The 23,345-nt window shown below is 42.8% G+C and overlaps 1 protein-coding gene across 1 annotated transcript in view; it reads right to left on the minus strand.

Moving 5' to 3' along the window:
• zmat4a (zinc finger, matrin-type 4a) overlaps positions 1 to 16,686 on the minus strand; it is a gene marked incomplete at its 5' end in the record, with an annotated part of 70,576 nt that extends 53,890 nt beyond the window's left edge. Inside the window, 2 exons of the mRNA XM_083672888.1 lie at positions 4,000 to 4,101; positions 16,600 to 16,686. Of these exons, the coding sequence (XP_083529014.1) occupies positions 4,000 to 4,101; positions 16,600 to 16,686 (189 nt within the window). The remainder of the gene's footprint in view (positions 1 to 3,999; positions 4,102 to 16,599) is intronic.
• Between the last annotated feature and the right edge of the window lie 6,659 nt (positions 16,687 to 23,345).

The following is a 23,345-nucleotide window of genomic DNA, read 5'->3' on the forward strand; positions in this document are numbered from 1 at the left end:
TGTCTAAAAATCTTTCTTCTTTCTTTATCTGACAAATAAATTCCAGTCATGACAGATGGGGACAAATGAGGCTACAGTCACTGCTTTTTTTTGCCTCCCAGCAAGTGCTGACAATCTCTTTCCATCATTTTATCAAAGTCATACTGTAGGTCCTAATGCTACGAATTGTCATGCATGTTTTGTTTTGCTTGTTTATTTGGTTGTTTTAAGCAGTGTCTGATTGAATCTGTCTTGCTGTTAGCCTGTTAGCTTCAGATAATGTTTTTAAAAAAAAGTACTCTGTATTGTGTATTAAATGACATGAAAAAAAGTAAAGTATTCCACGATGCTGTTCCTGTAATCCTTCTCTCAGAAATCAATATGGTCAGAAATCAATAAGGTTATAAGCAGTACAGGCATGGGGGATGCAAATCAGCATGTCAATATACAGCACCCACTCTTATGCCTATGTGCTGTGCTTTGATAGAGAGAGCAACTCAAGACCTGCGATCGAAAGGGCAAGTACAGGCTCAAGGCTTAAGGAGTCGCCTTAAGGACACCCCTAGGCATTAGCAATCACTGATTCCATCAGCACAGTCTACACAGTATCAACCAACACTCAAAGACTAAAAGAAAAACTTGTCACTGAGATCACAAGTGGCACCAAAATCAACATTCCACAGAATGGCCTCCCGTGTACTGTACGTACGTGGCCACTTTGATAATATAATGAGACATATGTAAGATCAAATTGGCTCTAATTGGCGTTAGTGTACACTCCCCATCAGTGGCACTGAGAGAGGTCTGAGAGGGCGATGATCCCAAGGAAAGTGTGTGAGTGTTGGACAGTGCAGGAGCAGGACAGAACTGGGCCACAATTATCATGCCCTATACTGTGTCTAGTGGGAGAGGGTGTCCTTGAAAGTTGATGCTATTGCTATGGCCAAGTGTGTATAGACATTAACCCCTCTGGTACCTCTATTCGCTATCTCGCGCTGATCTTCATACATATTCAACAGCAAGGAGTGCTGAATCTGGGAATGCAGTGAGCAAAACCAACAGGCTGAGAGGCAAGGAAGCAAGCAGCACGCCCTCGGAGTGGAGAGAGAGAGAGCTACACTACAGTGCTACACACAAAAGTCTATATGTGGAGGACATAGGAGGGAAACATGAGGAGAAACATCAGAACACTGCATATTGACCAAAACGTTACACAAATGGGGAACAAGACAATTAGTCAATGCGGTTTCGTCATGGCTGAAAAACAGCATTGTCTCTCACATGTAGAAGCTGAGAGTTGAATCATTACAATACACCGATATCAGTCTACACTGACAGCAGACCTGTGATCCACGCAGTAAGTTGACCAGAACAGCCCGTCTCTGCATGTGAAACATTTCCCACCACAGTTTAACATATATACACAATAATGGAGAATGGATGTCAAATAATGCCACAGCAGCACTGCTGGGTGAACAGAATGAACAATACTAAGTAAGCAGCGCTGCATTGATGTGTAAACTCATTTGCACGACTTGCTTGATAATGGGAACCAATTATGCGAGACAAAGAGGGGACAAAAGAGCAGAGTTAAAATAAAGTCCCAGTCACATTCAGTGGCGAGAGAGGGTAGAGAGAGAGTAGAGAGAGGGTAGAGAGAGGGTAGCCAAATTAGCTCTCCAATACTGCTGAATAGTACTGCTGGTGGTAAGACGATACAAAAACGATTATGTGCCATTGTAATTGTAAAGAACTGTGTGCTATTCTGCACGGGAAACCAAACGTATGAAAAGGGGGGTGTATGCCCTGCGTAATCTCATGTACAATACAGCTGCAATACGATATAGCCCCCTTCACTGGAAGACAATAAACAAACAAAGGAAAGTCTAAGAACTGTTGACAAATTGCAGTTGACAGGCAGGCTTCCCAGCTCTGTAAAATGTGATTATTCTAGCCGAAGCAGTAAAACACACAGGAAATGGAGGGGAAGAGTATTATGTGTGAAGTGCAAAGGGAACTGTTGCATGCAAATATATAAACTGAAATTAACAAAGAATATGGACCTTGAGAAGCACTGATTCCCCAAATCAAGGCTTCTTAGGGTTTGATTAGTTGGTGTCATCTCAATCAGTGGCAACACAACGTCATGACTATACAATAATCAAATAGACATCTGGAAAGTGTTCAACAAACTAACCAGAGAGAAGGGAGGGAGAGAAAATCACAGTGATTGTGTGGTGGTAGAACTTGCTATACGTTCTATGAATAAATGCCAAAACCTTTACATTTACTTTAGTTAAATTCAGTGCAAAATAAATGTGACCCAGCGAGGGGACCGATTCTTTGAACTGTAGACCAGACCTTTGTGATCCACTCTTCATCTGAGCTGGGGCTTTGATCCGTTTGAAGTGGGGATTAGAAGCTCAATGCAGTGAAATAATTATGTCTTCAGTCTCAACATAAAAAAAAGCCTAGCCTAAGGACCGCTTTATTTTGCATTTTAAACTTTGATCAACCTCAACCTACAGTACAGGATTAATGTCAGGGACATTACAGTACATCAAGCAGAAGTCATACTGTGAATTGAATCAGCTCCTCAACAATAGAAATTCAGAGTTTGCATTACATGATAGAAGCAAGACAAAACCTTGTTAAAAAGTTTTTTGGGGAAAAAAGTCCAGGAGGAGCCTTTTTTATGCTTTATAAATCTTCTAAATTGGATTGAGGGAGAAAATACCTTAGAAGGACAGAAAGATCTAACGAAGCCACAAATGGCATCGTGACTAAAGAACCAAGGTCTCAGACAGTAAGGGAACATCTCAGGATACAGCTCATGAGTGTCTCTCCACAAACACAGGACAAACTATATGTGTAATAAAGGTTCAGCAGGGTGACCGTCTGTTTTCCTCATATCAGGGTCTACAACAGTTGCTCTGCTTGCTGTCGTCACTATGCCCCAAACATGTCGCAATGCATTAGAGGCAGATGTGGCTTAGATAGAACCCAGATACACCCCATCTGCAAGAGCAAACAGGCCAAGTGCTGCCGTCGACACACAGAAGACTATAGCTAAATGAATATTTTACACCGAGGGAGGGTGGGTACAACTCCTTCCGGTCCCCTGTGATGCCTTCCTGAACATAGCCCTTCTGTTTGCTACCCATGGTCAGTTCACATTACTCCCCTACCAGTGTGAACTCCTCCTGACTCCATCCCCAACAGACTGAACACAGTAGTCTGAATACAGTTGGTCTCATATTTGTGACAGAGAACGGGGGCTGAAACTGATTGAGGAATAATAGATGATTCAAAATCTAAATGAAGACTGCAATCAATTTCTTATGATTCCTTATCCTTTCATGTCTCCTGATTTTCAGAGCTATCAGCAGTGGCTACCAGTGAATACTGTGAGTGACCACCGGTGTGAGCAAGCACTCGTATAAATACTTTAACCGCATGAAGGAGTCTCATATGAGTCCTTTCCACTCCCATTATTGCAGATGTCCAACACCAGGGGCCCTGCAGTCAGACAGGCTGGTGTTCTGACTCACTGTGACAGTGAGTGAAGGGCAGCATCTGCACCGAGAGGGCCAGTTACCTACGCATCCGCATCCCCTGGTGAAACACTCAGATGGAGAAACATTCTGCGAGCCTAGCGAACCGACTGGCTGGTTGACCAACCTGGTCCTGGAGGCCAAATACTGTAGGGATGGCCAGCTGGTGCCCTTTATCAGCACTTAACTTCAAATAATTAAGAATAATTGGGTGAAAGCAGGTGAGGCATGTGCCTATTGACATTTGTAAACTGCAGCATTCTGCCACTTTGTGTGTGTGTGGGGGGGGGGGGGGAGTTGGGGGAAGAGGTTGCTCAGTGGAGTGCCTCCGAAGGCTAGTGAACCTCAGAAGGCTAACACGGGGGGAAAAAATGGCCTCAACTCCCATTATTGGGATTGTGTGGTAACCTGATGTAGGGTGAACAGACCTACTGTGGAGTGTATAAGGTACTGGAATACTTCTCACCTCGTAATGAGCCACTCTCTGCGACTCAGAGATGAGCTGAGCGCTGCACACTTTGCAGTAGCTGTCTGTGAAAAGCCCTTGGTCCACCTCTGTAGACTTCATCTGGAGAAGGAAAGATACACAGCAGCATGATTACTGGGTCGGATGCACTTCAAAATGTGAATGGTAACATGGTAAGACAGACCTGATAGAATCATACAGGCTATTACATGCTTGAATGCAATGCTGAGACTTAATGGAGCAAGTAAACAAAAATGTAATTTCATACTTTGGTAGTTGTTCAATCAATATTTCATTATATTGTATCAAGCACTGTGTCAGTAACAAACGCACAGGAGGTTTTCCTTGCAAGCATTCATAACACGATTTAATGGTGAATCAATAAGTCTACTTCAGGTATCCACAAAGCTTAAAGTCCAAACTTCAATCGTCAAGTCAAAACCATTTGCGCCAGTAGATAAATAAATAAAACTGAAAGCTCTCTTAAGCTCTGGGGGGGGGGGAAGCAGCAATTTACAGACTGACTTTTTTGAGAAGCTATTTTACCCATTCTATTGAGGGGTCTGAGCCTTTTCTGCTTTCTATTACTAATTCAGCTCTGCTTCCATTAGAGGTTCACATTTCATATTTGGGAGCACTCATGCTCAAGTCATCCTCATTTAGTCCGTGGCTTCTTCATTAGGAATGGAATGACACATAAGTAGAGAAGTTATATGGGTTTAGAAGTAACCCTTTTAGGCCCTCATATCTTCCCCTATTAAGTATATGCACACAGATAAGACATACTTGTGGTAAGGAGCTCATATATACAGTTATTTCAACTTCAATCAGTGGACGATACAAGTAAAAGATTTCATGAAGTTAACGTCCGTTGATCCTACTCACACAACGATCGATAATTGGACTGATCTGTAATGAATCATAAGCATATGTCTCACCATCTTTTATTGAATTTGTGCCCAGAATATTGACAAACTGGCCCTAAGTGAATCTCCTCACACAAACCAGAGGTATTTCAGCTGACTTCAGCAGCAGTCCACAGGATAGATCAACATTGAGCTCCATCAGTAATAACTACATAAAGCCATATACTACTGTATATGGCCAACCTTTAAGGGAATAGGCATTTGTTTACATATTGACCGACAAGAAATATGAAACATCAGGCGAGTGTACAGTAATGATAAACAGTTCTGACTGAAGGCATACAGTACATATTTTCTTTATTTTTATTTTTCCATCCACAATGTGTAAATAAATCATACAGTAGGCTCTGGGGCTTCAGCCAGTTTCCACATTATTTGTTTCTGTTGCCTGGAGTAACAGGTAAGGCAGATGAATACAATAAACAATAAGTCATGTGAAGGATGAGGAATGTGTTACAGGAGGATATGTATGTAATCTGGACGTTTTCTCTGGACGTTTTCTTCTTTCAGCTACATACAATATTTCAGAATTCATATGACAAAATTGCTTCCCTGTCACCACTGTTTATTTTCAATTGATAATGAAACAATTATTGTTATCTTATCTCCTATGCCTTTCTTATCCATCTATTTTCATATATAGGCATCCAACTGTAATGTGTTATAATGTATGTGATTTGTTCTTTTTATAAAAGATATTCATCATAATGCTACAGTACTAAAACTGCATATTGCTACTTAAAGCTGCTCTCTGTAAGTCAGAATTGTCTGGCCCAGCACTTTGCTTGCAATGCGAAAAGCATGGTGTTGCGACTTGTGACAGTTATGCTAAGTGACGGCCCTTAAACAATAAGGGTTAGGGTTAGTAAAATAGTAAGGTCTGAGTATATAGCAGCACACAGCAAATCACACCGTTTGTTGTTTACAGACCTCCGACTGCACAGCAGCAAGGGAGATGCATACTGAACTCAGGTCACCTTATACAGTACGCTGCTCTCAAAAAGATCTTTTGGGTTTATTGATAAACTGTCTCCCCAGTTACTTTTACTACCATGCCATGTTTTCCACATTGTTTACCCAGAATGGTGGCCAGCCAATTCCTATTTATGGAGAGTAGCTTTAAAAAGTACTTGTAGATATTTCATAAACTCACTTGGCTAATGGAGCAGACTACTTTAATCAGGGTAAGCCTTTGAACTCTTCCATTTGAATGTTCCCATTTAGCCCAACAGAATCAACTTGTTCCAGACGGCCTTTTCACCTTTGGCATTTTGTGTCGCTTGTTCCTGAAAATAATGTGACCTTGGCAATGGGTATCAGCAGGGTGGACAATGCCTCTAAGCTGTTGCATCTGTGGACGCTGGCTTTCAGGGACTCAGTGGGTAGGGACAAACTGACGGGGATGAGGGTAAAAGCTGTCAGATCACCGAGCGTCTGCCTGCCTGCCGCAGAACGGAGGGACAAGAGAGAGAGAGAGAGAGAGAGAGAGAGAGAGAGAGAGAGAGAATAAATAAATCAGTGCAGCTCAGCTGTCCCCCAGTCTTGTAATCGGCTGAGAGCAGCACCATTTTCTGGACCAAGACATGCGCAAATTCCACAGGACAAACACCATAAATGAGGGGCTTTAAGAGCTCTATCGGCTCCCCTCAGCCCTCAGCCTGTGTCTCAGCTTAGGCACACAGATACCAGCCATGAATCATTAATCACTCTCAACAACACTGTTTGGGAGCAGCAGCAGCGGCAGAGAGGACATCTTCTTAACCCCCTCCTCTACAGCAACATTGTTGGCCAGATACCGGTGTGCGCCAACATTGGCGCTGTCCGCTGTCAGCCTTACCATCATTTAACGGCAGAGCTACGGGCCCCAATCTGCCCTGGAATAAAGACACACCAAAAGAAATCGGATGAGTGTGAAGCTCACGAGGCTGCCCGCTGCTCGCGCAATTAAAATGTTCCAGTTCTCCTCCTTGACAATCAATTCATTAAGTCGATGGATTTTACTGTCGGATACAGAGTTATAATTGCGGTTGGTCTGAGTGTCTTGTACATGAGATGCCGAAAAACATTAATTTCTACTTCCTCTATAATTATATAAGGGGGAGGCATCTCAATCTCAAACCAAGAGGGGGTGATTTGCCAGATAGAGTATTAAATATCTGATCACAGCAGCTGTCACCATTAGGGTTATCTCCCAGCACCACACCACACACGCTTATTTCAGGGCGTATTTGGTGTGAACACAATGTAAATGTGTCAGAATGAGCACAGAGCTGCTCCCATTCCAGCTAAATAGGGCTCAATTGCCTTGTGCTGACAATCAAATTAGGAGTGTAGCTTACTTTTCACACCCAGTCAACACTGTTTACTGCCACGCTTTGACCATGAATGGTGGGGCAACAAATCAGTCAGAGGGGACTGTGTAACTGGCAGGCTGTGGTCAGGGCAGAGAGATAGAGGAGGAGGTGGGGGGGGCAGTGGTGGGGGGGGGGGGGCAGTGCAGAGATTACAGAAAGGGCAGTGTGGGGGACCGGCAGATGTTCAGGCTATAAAAGGTCGGTTGTAATTCGTTAGGGAAGGTGTTGAGCTGTGAAGCTGGACAGGAGCCCGTGCAGACATGTGCTGCCGGAGTCACACTGGGCTGTCATCAAGGTGTCCCTCTGGCACAGGAAAGGTCTGACGCTGCATTCTGATTCGTTCATCAGCTCCAGGGACCAGAGAATGCAGGCAAGCAGCGCTCACACATAATTGTCCTGGGCAAGGCCAGGGAAGTTAGGCTTTACATTTTCACTTGGGTAAGAGAAGAATACACAAAAGTTCAAAACCCAAAAAAATGTTGTCTGCAAAGACAATGTGTTCAATTGAATAATTAATTGAGTAACTGAGTTGACAGTGTTCACATTTCACAATTCAACATGTACATACTTTCTACAAAATGTTGAATTAAGATGTTGTTGTTGACTTAAAGAGATGCTCCAGGATTTAGACACTAATTTTTTACATTAACTTTTAGCTTAACCCTCCTGTTTTGGGTCAAATTGACCTATTTAGAGGTTTTCAGTAAAATGCTATTAAACTACATTTTTTTCAGCATGAGCCGTTAGCCTACCCTCTAAGTAGGGGTAATTAACAAAAAACACAATTATGATACAAAAATAATGTTCTGGGTCATTTGACCCGGTAGCTAAGTTTAATAGAGAGAGATCATCACCCAGCCACAAAACCACATTTGAATGTTCAGTTCTAACATTTTATATTTAAATGGCTATGCCATTTTGAGAAAACATGTTTCTGAAGGCACGCACGATGCACAAATTGCCACGAACCGTGGGGAAAAAGGTGTCTTGCTTTTCTTTTCTTTATTTTTTTACTTCTGAGAGCTAATGGGACCTCTGATTGACACATTACCGCATGACAGAGCCAGTGTAACGTTCTGGTGGACTGCTGTTGCTATTACTAAATAACTAATAAGTAGCAATACACATCCAACATTTTGTAAATATAAGATAGGCTAAGTTTATTGAACTGAAGCAAGAACATCTGACATAAAAGAAACTGCACAAATCAAAGTTACCAAAAGAGAACTTCAGAGTGTTAGTGTGCTCCCTTTGGGAGGAGGAGATAGACAGATGAATAGATTAGATTAAGGTACACTCCTGCTATTGGGTAAAGTACACCTATAGTGTCCTCCATAAGTATTGGAAAGAGGAAATATTTAGTCTTCTTTTAGCTCTAAACTCCAACAGTTTGGATTTGAAATCAAACAACTATTATGGGGTCAAAGTAGAGTTTCTCAGGTTTGATTCAATGTTTTTTTTTTTTTCAGATTGGGTTTACCATTTAGAACATTAAAAAAAAAAAAAAAACATAAATTTCAGGGCTCCAAAAGTATTGGAAAAGAAATCATAGAATATCCAAATAAAGCACTAATGTTTAGTATTGGGTCGAGAATCCTTTGAATGCAATAACTGCCTGAAGTCTGCGACCCATAGAACAGACACTGGGTATATTCTCTGGTGATGCTCTGCCAGGCCTGTACTGCAGCCATCTTCGGTTGTTGTTTGTTTTGAGGTCATTTTCCCTAAAATCTTATCAATGCATGTTCAATTGGATTTAAATCTCAAGATTGACTTGGCCAGTCAACTTCCCGCCCTGAAAAACTCCCTAGTTGCTATGGCAGTATATTTGGGTCATTGTCTTACTGTATGATGAAGCGCCATCCAATGAATTTGGAGGCAGACAAGATGTTTCTGTATACTTCAGAATACAACACAATGGTGAGCATTCTTCAGTCATCCACTGTAGAAGTCTTCCTGGGCCTACTAGCCCATTTGTGACTGTTAAACTCACCAGTGCTTTCTTTCTTTTTTAATGACGTTACAAACTGTTGATTTTGGTAAGTCTATGCTTTTGGCTATGTCTCTGATTGATTTGTCTGATATTTCAACCTCATAATGGCTTCCTTGACTTTCATTGACTTTCGTTTTATGGAGTATAGAGCTAAAAGAAGACAAAATGCTTCCTCTTTCCAATACTTATGGAGGGCACTGTATATGAAAACAAAAACAACCCCCCAAAATACTCCTATGATTGTGTAAACGACGGCCACCGTGTAACTGTCAAATTTATAATTTCATATCTCATTAGACCACACAGTTCTCAGTTTAAAGCCAACAAACTTTTGAAAAATGTGAGTTTTCAGAGGAGAGAGAGAGATATTTGAAATATTCCGCTGTAAAATATTCATCGTATTCTGTTCTTTGCACATAGAAGCACATGTACTTCAGCAGATAACTTATTAATTAACATGGTTCATAGTGGAGAGTAGCGTAGGATCAGGGCAGGTTGATCATGCCTCAGTCTCTAGATGAGAGTTCCACAGCGAGCGTCTCTACAGTACATAGTAGCCTCCTCCACGCCTGGGCTGCTCTTGCTCTACTCTGGATGTCCTGTGTCCCAGCTGAGCTAATTACCATTCTCTGCCTGCATCTAGCCATTCCATTCGATGGCAGCACATCAGAGTGCTCCGAGAGGAGAGTCCGGGATGAGAGGGAAGGGACTGATGAGGAAGGCAGCTTCTTATCCTAATCAGAGGAATTACCATAGACACTGCCTGGGTATAAATTCACAGTGACAACTCCCCCGCTTTAAACTTTGGCTATGAAAACAACATTTAGCTTGTGTGAGTCCTTCCATGATGCCAAACAACAGAACAAGCGCAGATGGCATTGTGAATGTACCACAGCAGTAGCAAATGACTTGTACCAAATGTACCACAGCAGTAGCAAATGACTGCTCTGCACTCACAGACAAAGCCAGGAGTTCTGATGGGAGGTGACCCGGTGAGTCAAAGAGGGGAGTAGTTTTAAAGCGTCTGACTGACTCAAGTTAGAAGTTAGCAATGTAGATTAAACAGACTACATCCTTGTCATTAAAAATCAATCCAATATGTCTTACTTTTAAAGGGAAAGTGAACTACAATTCCACCGAAAGAGAATATTATAAATGTATGATCTTAGATTGCTTTCTTGAAAGAAAACAAAGAAAACTCAGGAATAATGTACAGGCCTATTTAACTAAGAATTACTACCACATTTTGTTAGGCAGGGAACTCATAACTTATGAGCTGTTCGTCTATTTCATATGCCATATTATGACTAATAAAACAGGCAGTTAATTATAACTGCACTACGCATCAGTACATGGATGAGATAGACCTGCTAGGAAGTGTTATGTTACACAGAGCTGTCTGATGGTGCCAATATAGGCTTCAGTATAATAAAAGCCATTTCATGGAAGCTGGTTGTTGCCTGTATCCAAGTAATACAGGTCTACACCACACTGCCTGTGTGCCTTAGTCTTTGAAAATTAACACGCATAAAAAAAACACAGGAAGAGGAAGCACATTTGAGAGAACTAAATTGCAGGAAGAACTTTTTTTGTTTTAGTTTGCTTTCACATGGCATCTTGGCAGCATACGCCTTTAGTCAATTAACATACTGTAGTATAACAAAAGTACTATTCTTCATTCTTTGTTTCAGCAAATGCAAATCACACAGTTACCCAGATGCTGCCTCCAACACAAATCATGGGTCCGATGTCAGTTATGCCTTTAAACTGCATCTGTACTGTAGATCTTAGAGTAAGACGGTGTAATAAACCACAACCAGACTAAAAAAAACCTTTTCTGCTTTGCGTTTGCATCTCAATTCCAGCAGGTCCTCATTAAGTTTTCTTTCTCTAATGTTCTCAGTTTATCATTTATTTTCTTTCCCCATGTTCCCTTCAGAGGCCTCAACATGAGGTACACACCGCTTAAGGAATAAACAGAAATCGATTTAAGCGTCAATTGGAAGGGGAGAAAATCATTTTGCCTCATGGTGCAAATGAAGAATATGTGCAGAGCCCCAACACAACAGACTTAATGAATCATTGATGAGGTACAATGACCACCATCTGACTTTGCAAATGAGGAGCAGCAAATAGTTGTCTTTCCTTACCTTGTGATGCCCTATGGAAGAAATTGCAATATAGCCCTCTGCTCAATGGTCATGAATATTGGATGCCATCAAGACCCACACAATATATCAGTCCAAGACCTTCTTTCCACCTCCAGAACAATGTCCTCCTGAAAGAGCAGACTCAGGGACTCCAGTGCAGTGGTTGTGTGTGTGGAGAGAGACCAGGGTGTCTTGGCAACACTTACTGTAGCTACTGTCTGTTTTGAGCAACAGAATTAATTCAACCCTGAAAGAGAGACAATGAGCACTCGGCAGCAGACTCCTGGACTGGGGCCATGGTACTAAACGTGTCTGATATGGTTTGTATTTGTTGTTACACAAGTGGCATAGGGGTTGTTTGTCATTCCGCTTGACTAATGATGAAACTGCATTACAACACAAATAAGAAGCAATTTCTAAATGACTGTAGACCTACTGTGTACTCTAAATATACTGTAGCAATGTTGTCACAATGTTGTAACAAACGTTACTAGAGTGATACAGCATTACTACACAGGTACAGAGCAACTTAATGAGAATGTCTTGTTACCCAATATTTAAGTATGACCCAAATCATTTACATTAACAAATAATAATGACCAACAATGAAAAAGGGGTTTGTGTGGATAACAATGACATATCAGAATCAGCCACTATATGCACAGTCATGGTCTGTGTACTATCTGGAGATTTTTTGTATCCACCCTCTGTTTGTTTATCCAGGCATTTGTATTCTATAAGTCCATGTTCTGGTCTCAAAGACTGAAACCATTTGTGTGCAGTAAACCACACTCTCTTCTGTATCTCATAAGCTTAGTGAAGGTCAGACACTTGTGTTTATCAGCCTAATAGACTGCTTTGTGCGCATGCAATGTTTACATATATGCAATAATGAAGTAATCCTCTTACAAACCTGAAGAACACTATCAAAGTAATTCTGCTTCATTACTGAACGATAGGCACCAACGTTTTATCAATAGTAATGGAACGAAAAAATGAAAATAAACTAGATAGGCTAAAAATAAACTAGCCAGGCCGAGAGGTTAATTAATTCTCACAATCTACAGAAACATTTGGAATACAGTACTGTAACTTCACCTGCAGCCTCCCTCCCTCTCTAGCCTATCCCTACTCGCATGTGATCCTCACGTCGCTCAGGCTATCAACTGTCTCCAGTATAGAAGAGAATGAGAGCAGCTGCTTGGCTGGCCTCCCCATCCAGTTTGACCTACAGGTACTAATCATGTGACTGTTATTTGCCCAGTATCATCAGCAGCATTTGTCCAGCTGGTGCTCCAACGCCATTGGGTTGTTTAATCAGCCCTACAAACATTCAGTGGAACTCCCAGGGGGCCATACTGTATTACTAACCCGGCCAGATAACACAGGCTTCACACTTGAGGACCCGATTCACTAAGCAGTTTGCAGCGGGTACTGTTGGAAATGAATCGTAGAAGGTAGAGAGAAAAGGTAAAATATAGGTTAACGGAAGGAAGGAAGATTTAAATAAAACACGAATGAGAACAGTTTCATGTTCTGTTCTGTTTTTAGTATCTAATCTCGTATTGGAAAAAAAGAAACGGGTGCAGTTTGCCTTCAGGCACTCAGTTACCGTGGTGGTTGTGGTTAGAATGGAAATCTCAGGCTAAGATCTACAGACTAGATGCTGATGGACATCCCTATCGCTGCATTGATTGGTATAAATCTAATAAGATTATTGTACAGCTCTTACATCGGTGAGGTCAAAGATCAAGCAGAACTGCCATACAGTAGGTCAAGGTCTACATACTGTACATGCTGACCAGGTTCTCCACTGTCCTAAAGGAAATCAGGTACCCACATAGATAGAAGAGTGTTCTACTGTATGTCTCTACAGGTACCTGCTCAGAGGCCAATTCCCATGTGGTGTGACCTACCCTTCGGTCAACTGACCAGCTGAGTGAAAACATTATGGTCCAAACTGGGCAGAGTGCCTACACCTTATGAATAATCAGGTTGGGGTTGAGCCAGTGGAGACATTTAGGTCAAGTGTTTTTCCGACACTGGCCATCTTAATCACATCTATTTTATTAGAGTAGTTTTAGCACATCTGTCTGGTGGATTTGAATGCTCTAAGGGTAAATAAATATTGTAAACATCGTCCATAAACCAGTTGAAAGGGGCACACAAGGGACATTCTGTGCCAGCATTCGCATACTTGTTTATGCTTTCAGAAATTTCAAAGTACAGTACATCTCGTCTGATGCATTGCTTGTATAAAGGCTCTCCCAGCCTTATTCACAAAGGAGAACACATTGTGGTTGCGCATCAAGCAATGCTGATCAATATATTGAACAAGATTTAAGAGACTTTCTCATCCCGGCATCAGCCCATCAATAGTGCCAAGTGAGGCAGTTTGTAACATTTCGAGCTCAATTTCGGAGTATAGCCGGCTGTAACATGAGTTACGTTAGAGTGCAGTGTCTTCTGTCTTAAGGGAAGAAACCAGGACGTACAGTATCAACTGTTTACAAATGACGTCAACCAAAGATACAAGTAAGTATAATCTCTATTCATAAGGTTATGCAGTGGTACAGCATCTTAGCCTGATAAACGTCAGTTCTCTATGCTACTGCAATCCAGAGAACTTCAGGGAGAATCAGTGAGGACACAAGTCTTTGATTCAATGCATTTTGACCTTCTGCTGTGATATATTTAGATGTTCCTAGTACTCCTTACATCTAAGTAGTTTCTAATTTTGCTAATATCTCAGCGAGCATGTATTTGGACCTATTTTAGGCCCTCTCTGTGTCTGATGAAATATGAATAAATATGACATATTGAAGAAAGCAATGAAATACACAGCAACCCGAAAGGAGGTTTTGAGTAACCACCTAGAAAGGAGTAAGATTTTTCCATTACAAAAGTAAACATTATTGATGACACTGAAGCACAGAGGCTTCAAAGCCTTTTATTTTTAGCTCTCAGAAATTACTGACGGCGGAGAGGGATCATAAGTGTTTTACCACTTCAAGCCTCTCCAAAATAGAAATGATATGAAATGGAGGAATCTGAAAAAACAAATCTGGGGTTGTTTCAGCAGGGGAGATATGGAGTTTATTGTCTAAAGAGTTTTGAGAAGTTTGTAGAGTTTGCAGGGTAAATTCCCCAAGGACATGTTATACAAAACATGCCAAATGCATTTAATATTCTTTAAGGAATAGAGAAGACAGAACAGAGACAACTATTGAACGTGTACAGTATATACCCCTCAGGCAGAGAAGGAATTGTCTAAAGATGATGAAAAACAAAGACCTAGATAGTGCACTGACGGAGCCACCTTGTGGTTTGTGCAGAGAGCAAGCTATAATATCCAACTTCACACAACTCTATGAAAATCCCATCCAACTTTGAACCACGCAGACTGGGAAAGGAGCTCCGAGCTTAACTGAAGAGCAACAGTGTTGGGAACTGTCAGGCAAGACTGATTTTATGAAAAAAAATACCAGGTCTTCCATAACAAAAAGAAGATCATCATGGTGTAGCCTGCAGAGGAAAACAGTACAATACATCCCTAATGACTCTCAGTGGTCCCCTTTACTAGTGGTCTGGAGCAATGTTAGTATTATTTCTAACACCGGGGGTACCATCATTAGTATTGAAATATTGTTGGCATTGAACTGGAAGTATGGAAAGATATTGTACAGTGAAGGGTTTGTAAGTTATACTGGCTATAATGGCTATACATGCAGTCAGTGCATATCAATCTAAATATAAATAAAGGGTGGTCCCAGCTGTGTAGCCCATAGAGATGCTTATGAAAACCAAAAAGATAGACATCACTTTGAAAACCATTCTGAGAACCAAAGAGGCACAGCAGTGGAAAATCAACAAAGCAACAAAAGGAGAAGAGTGCTTCCTCTCAAACAAGACGTTGAGCTGTGCTCTGGGGGAACTGAAGAGAGCAAAGAGAATATTAATGTAGTAAAGCTAACAGATAATCTTGGCACCACCTGGAGAGGAAACTTCAAAGGAACGGGGTTTCATATTTAACCATGCTAGATGAACAATAACTCCTTGCATTGCAGGCCTAGCCTACTTTAAAAAATAAATGCTTAGGATTTCCATATCTAATCCAAAAAAGAAAATCAAGCGTTCTACCTCGGGGTTTTTGAAGGGAGACACGTCACTGGGGGGGAAACAGCAGTGTTCATTGCAGAACATTTGTTTTTTTGGGGGGAGAAAAACAAAACAAACTCTGAAAAAGCACGATTTGGCGGCTGGAACTCCAGGGCGCACATTGCGCGCATTCATAAGTAGTGTTTAATAGAACAGGAGATTGACACTTGAGGCATGTGCCATCCAGTTGTTGGTGTGCGGTAGCTCTTTAACTTCTTAATTATGCAGGAAATTATATCACGTTGATTTTTCAGCTATCCTGCACATCAGCTACTAGTGTCCATGCGCTTGCCACATCCAACAATCCCAGGCAACCAAACAATTCCATCGCAATGGGTACTTTTGAATGAACGAGATCAGATCTTGAGGCATGAATGCGCAGACAGAAACCAATCACTGCACACACAAACTGAAGTTAATAAGGTAATATGCGAGTGTGAATTGTACCCCATGATATGGGATGTCTTCTTACATGTCCATAATGCATTGTGCAAAAATAATAGTTGGCAATAAGTGTAGATAAAAATGGGGGGTGTTAAATGTCTTTAGAGAGGAGGATCAACATAATGCCAAAATGATAATCGCGAACAGTCCGAAGCGCAGCTTCAAACTCAAATGTGCGGGTCTGCATCGGATTACTCTAGTTATGAAACCGCTGGATAGAATGATCAATTTTAACGCGCAATTCAGCGCGATGACCTCCACAATTGGCTACTGGTACTTTCAAACACGATGTGGTGGTGAAAACAGCTCTCGAAAAAGAGGACGCGGACACTGCAGGCTATATCGTCCCGCTGGCTCATGTGCGCATTGAAAACCCACATGCAATGCCACTGATGCATATATCCCAAGCAGCGCACAGCATGCCAACGGATAACACTGCGCAGAAGAAGAAACAAAGATTGTATAGTTTCTCTAGTCTAGCCTCTTTTAAAAGATAGGCTATTGTATGAAAGTTTACTACATCATGTAAACCAAAACAGAGAACAAATGACTCAAGTAATGCGTAGTAGATGTACCTGTAACTCCAAACTGTAGCCCTGGTACAAGTGTGTCGGGAACACCGTCAGCTGATGTTGCACTTGTAGGGAAACTGTGTAATCCATTGACCAGATCAGCGACACGCGTGTACAAAGCAGAAGACGCGTCCACAGCTGTTTGCTGTAGTATGCTGTAGTAGGTAGCTCTACAATCGTCGACTGTTCTCCGCCCCGCTTCTACCTCATTGGCCGGTCGGCAGTAGTAGCCTCAGCGGGGAGGGGGGGGGGGGGGGGTCAGTGGTAGAGCACCTGACTATGCCAAAGACATGAGTTGATTTTGTACTGGAAATACCTCTTATTGCTTAATTATTGTGGTAATATCATGATAATGTATGCATACAAGACTGTGTTCCCTGGGGAGTGTTAATATATGTAATCTTATTATTGATCCATAGATGAATAACCTAGACCTATTAAAGCAATTCTAATGCAAATGGTTGGAAGAATGTAATTTCCAAACGGCTTGGGTGCCGATTATTTAAAGTAGGTCAGACTATCAAGGTCAGCACACAGACTTTCATTATAGGACGAACCCACAGTGGAGAAGCGTCCTTGTCATGTCCTTGAGCTCCTGTGGTCAGCTCCAGACTCAGTCCAGATAGGTGTTGGACAAACAATCTTTGCCATGGGAACCAACCATGTCATCATCTGGGATGCATACACACCAGAGAGCCTTAGCTGTTTGATCACTCTAACACACAGGCTGCAGTGTGCATCCAAGAGGCTCCAAGAGAAAATGTGTCAAGGCCAGATGTTCATATTTCTGTTCCTACTGTACATTCACCACATCTCATACATTAAGTACAGAACACAGCATGCATACAAAACCGTATCGCAGAGGACCCTGAATCATTCCACTGAAACAGATCTTTTTATGTGTCACATGATTAAGAATTCCTCAAATTATTGTATGTCCTGATTAAAAATGCCCACTACTGAGTATTCCCTATTCAAAGGAATGGCAAATCAAATCTTATCTAATCTAATCTAATCTAAGGAATCTAAAATGAGACAACCGATGTCTACCTGTCAAGTGTCCACTCAAGTGTAATTTCTTCCTGAGACTTAATTATCTACAAAGGTAACCAACACATTTGCACGTTGACCTTTGTTATGAGACATATCTGGCATGATATATTCAATATATTGTTCGTAAAGGTTCTACTGTTCTGTAGTGTCAAGGGCAACTGCTAGCCATTATAACATGACCTATAGTGGGCTTTCTTGAGGAAAGTACCACAGTAGAAATCACCCTGTGCTTCCATGTCAGTGGTCATTTACCCAATGATCATTAGGGTGCACTCAACTACAAAGTGGCAGATGTGTCAGTACGCCTTAGAAACACGAACATATAATTTAAATTGGTCACTTTGTTGTCACTGGCTGCTGTGTCACACTGCATCTCGTGCTGCTACGTGTGGCTGAGTCTGACACACTCTTTTGGCTTCTGCCATTTTTACATGAGCAGCCACACGAAGAGAGTGAATGTCACCATCAGTCAATCGTCCATCTCTGCCCAGTAGCCCGTAGCAACCACCACCACCACCTAAACTCACTATAACCCTAAAAGAGGGGTAAGAGAATCCCGGCTGTACCTGTAAAATGTGTGTGTGTGTGTGTGTGTGTGCGTGTGTGTGTGTGTGTGTGTGTGTGTGTGTGTGTGTGTGTGTGTGTGTGCGTGCGTGCGTGCGTGTGTGTGTGGTGTTGAGAACAAGAGCACAGGTTGCTAGAGGTGGACCTAAACCTACCCCATAATAGCCTGGGGGAGTGCCAGCATTCATTATATCACTTCCAGAGCAGACTCTACCAGTTTGTGACAGTGCCTTTGGCAACTGTGGCCGCAATTCCTCACGGTGGAGGGGGGACACTTCACACTTTAAATTGAGACCTATGTAGTAGTACTTCAGCTATAAACATTTTTTGGAACATGGCATTCTGTAATTGTTTTGAGATTAGTTTTTTTTCATAACCATAGAAAAAGGAACAGGCCCTTATAACTCGCTAAAATACAGTACATTTCAATTTAATATCACAAGGCTACAAGTAATGTTAAACAGTTTGATTCTTGCTACAATTTTTGGGGGATAAATCTCATCATGTTTAATAGGAAAGCTATTGCATTACTTTTGTTTTGTGAATGGTCGAACACTGAAAGTGTTGAAAGTCACCTGAATTATTGATATTTTACTCTACAGTAATTCCCTCAATATATCAAGAATAGACAGTTTGCGTCAATTTGTGTTCACAGAGCCATAGAAAGAAAAATGGCATTATAAATCAAATTTACTGTAGGAGCTGTCCACCACACATGTGCTTACCTCTCTTCCTAAAAGGAGAGAGAGAGAGAGAGAGAGAGAGAGAGAGAGAGAGAGAGAGAGAGACAGGACCTTGGGAATAGCTTGACAGGCAGAGGAATGACAGTCTATGACAGGTGAAATATGAATTCCACTGATGCAAGAACAGAACCAGGGGAATAATGCCAGTGGGGTTTTACAGACATCAACTTTATTTATTTTTTTCCCCTCAAATGCAGGTACTCCCTCAGTCAAAATCATTCATACAGTCATGAGTGACTGACCTGGTATTCGACCTTGAGGCATATGTTAAGTAAAGAGTGGCACATTGAATTATTTGATGTAACTAGACACCCCCTTTCTTAATATGTTTATTTGGTCATGTTTCCTCGTTCATGTGAGACGCAAGACACAGCCATCAATCAATCATAGTGGGTAATTTTCTAATTCACCACCAGTGGGCCATTATAAGAGGCCTGAGTGACAGTGGCCTCTCCTATTCCCAGATCGATATACTGTACTGTAGAGTGTATTTTTGTTATTCAGCAGTTTAGTTGACAGTGACAGTACACACTAATCAACATATCGGTTTACACGATATCCCAAAATAGAACACTTAAAAAACCACGATCGACCTTAGATACAAATATAGCTCTTTCATTTCATCATGGAAACGAACGACGCGTCGGCTTCGTCAGGTTCGGTTTTGGTTTCAATATCAGTTTACACATCAATATAAAATGCATCAGGGTTAGCTAGAGAGCTCATTTACATCCGTAGTCCCCCCCCCCCCAAGCATGTATCTCTCTACACATTCAAACACAGGGTGTGGGGAGGAGGGTGGGGGGGGGCGGGGGGATAGGGGGTCTGAGATGACTTTATCTCTGACAGTGAATCTGAGGTCTGATAGTAAAGTGTCTCATATCCCCTGCAGAACAGTGGGTTTCAGACATGGATGGCTTGTCCTCAGAACACAGAGTCACACAGCTAACCAGCGAGGCAGATTATTACATCCCAGCCTCTCTTTTCCATTAGGGTTAGTAAACGTGGGACACATGATTTATATTCTGTAGAGGCCCTCCATGGTAAATGGGCAGATGTATTGTAGTGGGAGGATATAGATGGCTGGACATACTCCTGCACTCTTGGGTTAATAACCTCGTTTTTGAGGGGTTTTTGATTTAAAATGTGGATTATCAAAGTAGCACACATAGCAATTATTACACAGTTCAATTGTATGACAATGTGCCATGGCACATACTGTAACGTCTCGTCCTGTTTCTTAGTTTATGTTTGTCTTTGTTTCATGTTATTAATTCATTGTTTCCTGTTTATTTTTGTGTTCCTCACCTTGTCTCTCGTTTCAGACACTTCACCACCTGCCCTTGTTTGTTTCCAGTCTGTGTGATTGTCTACCCCGCCCTGATTGGCTTCACCTGTTCCTCATCATCCTTCACTGTGTATTTAGTCTGTGTGTTCCCCTGTCTCTATGCCAGTTCGTCTTTGTCCCTTGTGTCAAGTTTACCAGCAATCTGTACTAGTGTTTTTGTTTTCCCGGTTTTTGATCTTCACTTGTTTTCCTGATGTTCCCTTTTGCCATCTTCCTGATGGATTATATGCCTGCATTCTGATTGATTACTTGTTACCGAACTCTGCTTTGCCAACCTCTACTGGATTATCTGTTTTACCGCTTGACTGCCTACCCGTGTACCAAACCTTTTTTGAAAGTAAAGACTATTCTTTTGGATTTAAGTTTGTGTCTCCGAATCGTGCAATTGAGTCCTCTGCCTAAGTACAACACCCATTACAGTACGAACTAGCCAGACTACGGACTCAGCTAGCTTCGACACTGTGCGCACTGCACTTCAATCCCAGGAAAATTGGATTTGTCACCATAACAAGCTACTCACCTCTATCTGCCAGGAGATGAGTGGGCTTACAAAATGCCACGAGGGTTTCCAGGCTTCCATCAGTGGCCAGGTTAGCCAACTGGCTGATCAGATCCAGCGGCTGTTGGTGTGCCTCGAGACTCTCGTCACTTCACCTCCAGTCCCGGCGCCAGTTCCGACCTGTGATCCTGCTTCTGTTCCAGTGTCAGTTCCTGCTTCCATGCTCCAATCCCATCAAGGACCAGTTGGCTCCTCTTGAGCTTCCCCCCGACCTGGATTTTCTTTTTGCTCTAGCCATTAGAATCGACAGTCATCTTCAGTAGAGAGAGAGAGAGAGATCCAGGGCTGTGATTTCTTCACCCGGCCTAAGGGATCAGTTCACTGCCGATCACTCACCTTCGTGGCGTCCTCCCCAACGGCATCCTCCCCAGCACCTCCTACTGCTTTGGAGGAGCCCATGCATTTGGGGAGAGCCAGGCTCGCTCCCGTGGAGCGTCAGCACCGTATAAGGGAGGGCAGATGCATCTACTGTGCTCAACTAGGTCATTTCACGTCTGTTTGTCCAGTAAAAGGCAAGGCTCATCAGTGAAGAAGAGGGCACTGGTGAGCCGAACTGTTTGCTCTGCCAATCCCTCTCATTGTTTCACTCCTGCTCGACTAATTACTTCATCTCAGAGTCTCAATCCTCCTGTGTTTGGAGCGGATGAGAGTTTTATGTATTGGAGGTTTGCTAAAAGACTTGGTCTTGACGTTGTTCCTCTGTCCAAGCCATTAGGCCAACACTCTTGATGGTCACCTATTGTGCAGAGTCACTCACTGCACAAAACCGATTCAATTAATCATCGCCAATAACCACATAGAATTCCTGAGCTTCCATTTGTTCAACTCCCCTTTACAGCCTCTCATCCTGGGCTATCCCTGGCTCACCAAGCATAACCCTCACATAGACTGGTCCACTGGGGAGGTTAAGGGTTGGGGCGAGGGATGCTCATCCTCCTGCTTTCCATCTGTTCCTGCTTCAGTGTCTCCTCGACCTCCGGTCTCTGTATCTCCTGCGCCTCCTGCGCCTCCAGCGCCTCCTCGGTCTCCTGTCTCCTCACACCTCCTGGGTCTCCTGTCTCCTCACGCCTCCTGGTTTCATTGGATACCGACTTCCCGGATCTTTCTAGTGTTCCTTCCTGTTACCTCGACCTCAAAGAGGTATTCAATAACACCCATGCTACCTCTCTGCTTCCTCATCGGTCTTACGACTGCACTATACACTTGCTCCTAGGAACTTCTCCTCCCAGAGGACACCTCTATTCCTTATCGGCCCTTGAGGGGGATGCTATGAGAGAATACATTGACTCTTCCCTTGCTGCTGGTATCATTCGCCCATCCTCTTCTCCTGCTGGGGCTGGCTTCTTCTTTGTTGACAAGAAGGATAAGACGCTTTGCCCCTGCATCGACAAGGCCTGAATGATATTACCATAAAGAACAGGTACCCCCTCCCTCTTATCTCGTCTACTTTTGAACTTTTACAAGGAGCCAAAATCTTCACTATGCTCGATCTCCGAAATGCCTATCATTTAGTTAGGATAAGGGAGGGGGATTGGAAGTGGAAGATGGCCTTCAATACTCCCAGTGGCCACTATGAATACCTGGTTATGCCTTTTGGACTCACTAATGCTCCAGCTGTGTTTCAGGCTCTGGTGAATGACGTTCTCTGAGACATGTTGAACCAGTTTGTCTTTGTTTACCTAAATGATATCCTCATCTTCTCCCCGGATGAGGAGACTCATGTCCAGCACGTTCACCAGGTTCTCCAGCACCGCCTTGAAAACCAACTCTTTGTGAAAGCCAAGAAGTGTGAGTTCCATGCATCCACCGTTGCTTTCCTTGGATTCATCATCTCGGAGGATAACATTCAAATGGATCCTTCCAAGGTTAGTATGGTTGCTGAGTGGCCCACGCCAACCAGTCGCAAGTTAGTACAGTGTTTTTTGGGCTTTGCTAATTTTTATAGACAGTTCATTAGGAACTTTAGCACCGTTGCTGCTCCACTGGATGCCCTCACCTCTTCTTCGGTCAAGTTCCAGTGGTCTCCCCAGGCAGATCAGGCTTTCCAGAGACTGAGGGAGAGCTTCACCTCGGCACCGTCCTCACTCTTCCGGATTCCCGTCAGCAGTTCGTTGTGGAGGTCGATGCCTCGGACATGGGTGGTTCCAAGAATGTTACGCCTGATGCCCTGTCTCGCCTGTTTGACTGTGACTCTGCCCCAAGGGCTCCCATCTACATTCTGCCCTCTTCCAGTGTGGTGGTGGCTGTTACATGGGGCATTGAGGAAGTGTTAATTAAGGCGAGTGTTAATGTGCCAGTACTGGACGGCTGTCCTCTGAACCGGTTGTTTGTCCCTGTCTCCCATTATCAGGTGATCCATTGGGCTCACACCTCCCTTCTCTCCTGTCACCCTGGTATATGGCGGACTCTCTTCATGGTCAGGCAACGCCTCTGGTGGCCGTTCATGACAAGTGGGAGAGTATGTGGCTGCCTGTCCTGTGTG

The sequence above is a fragment of the Argentina silus genome, assembly GCF_951799395.1.
Source record: "Argentina silus genome assembly, chromosome: 7".
In the NCBI taxonomy this organism is placed as follows: domain Eukaryota; kingdom Metazoa; phylum Chordata; class Actinopteri; order Argentiniformes; family Argentinidae; genus Argentina; species Argentina silus.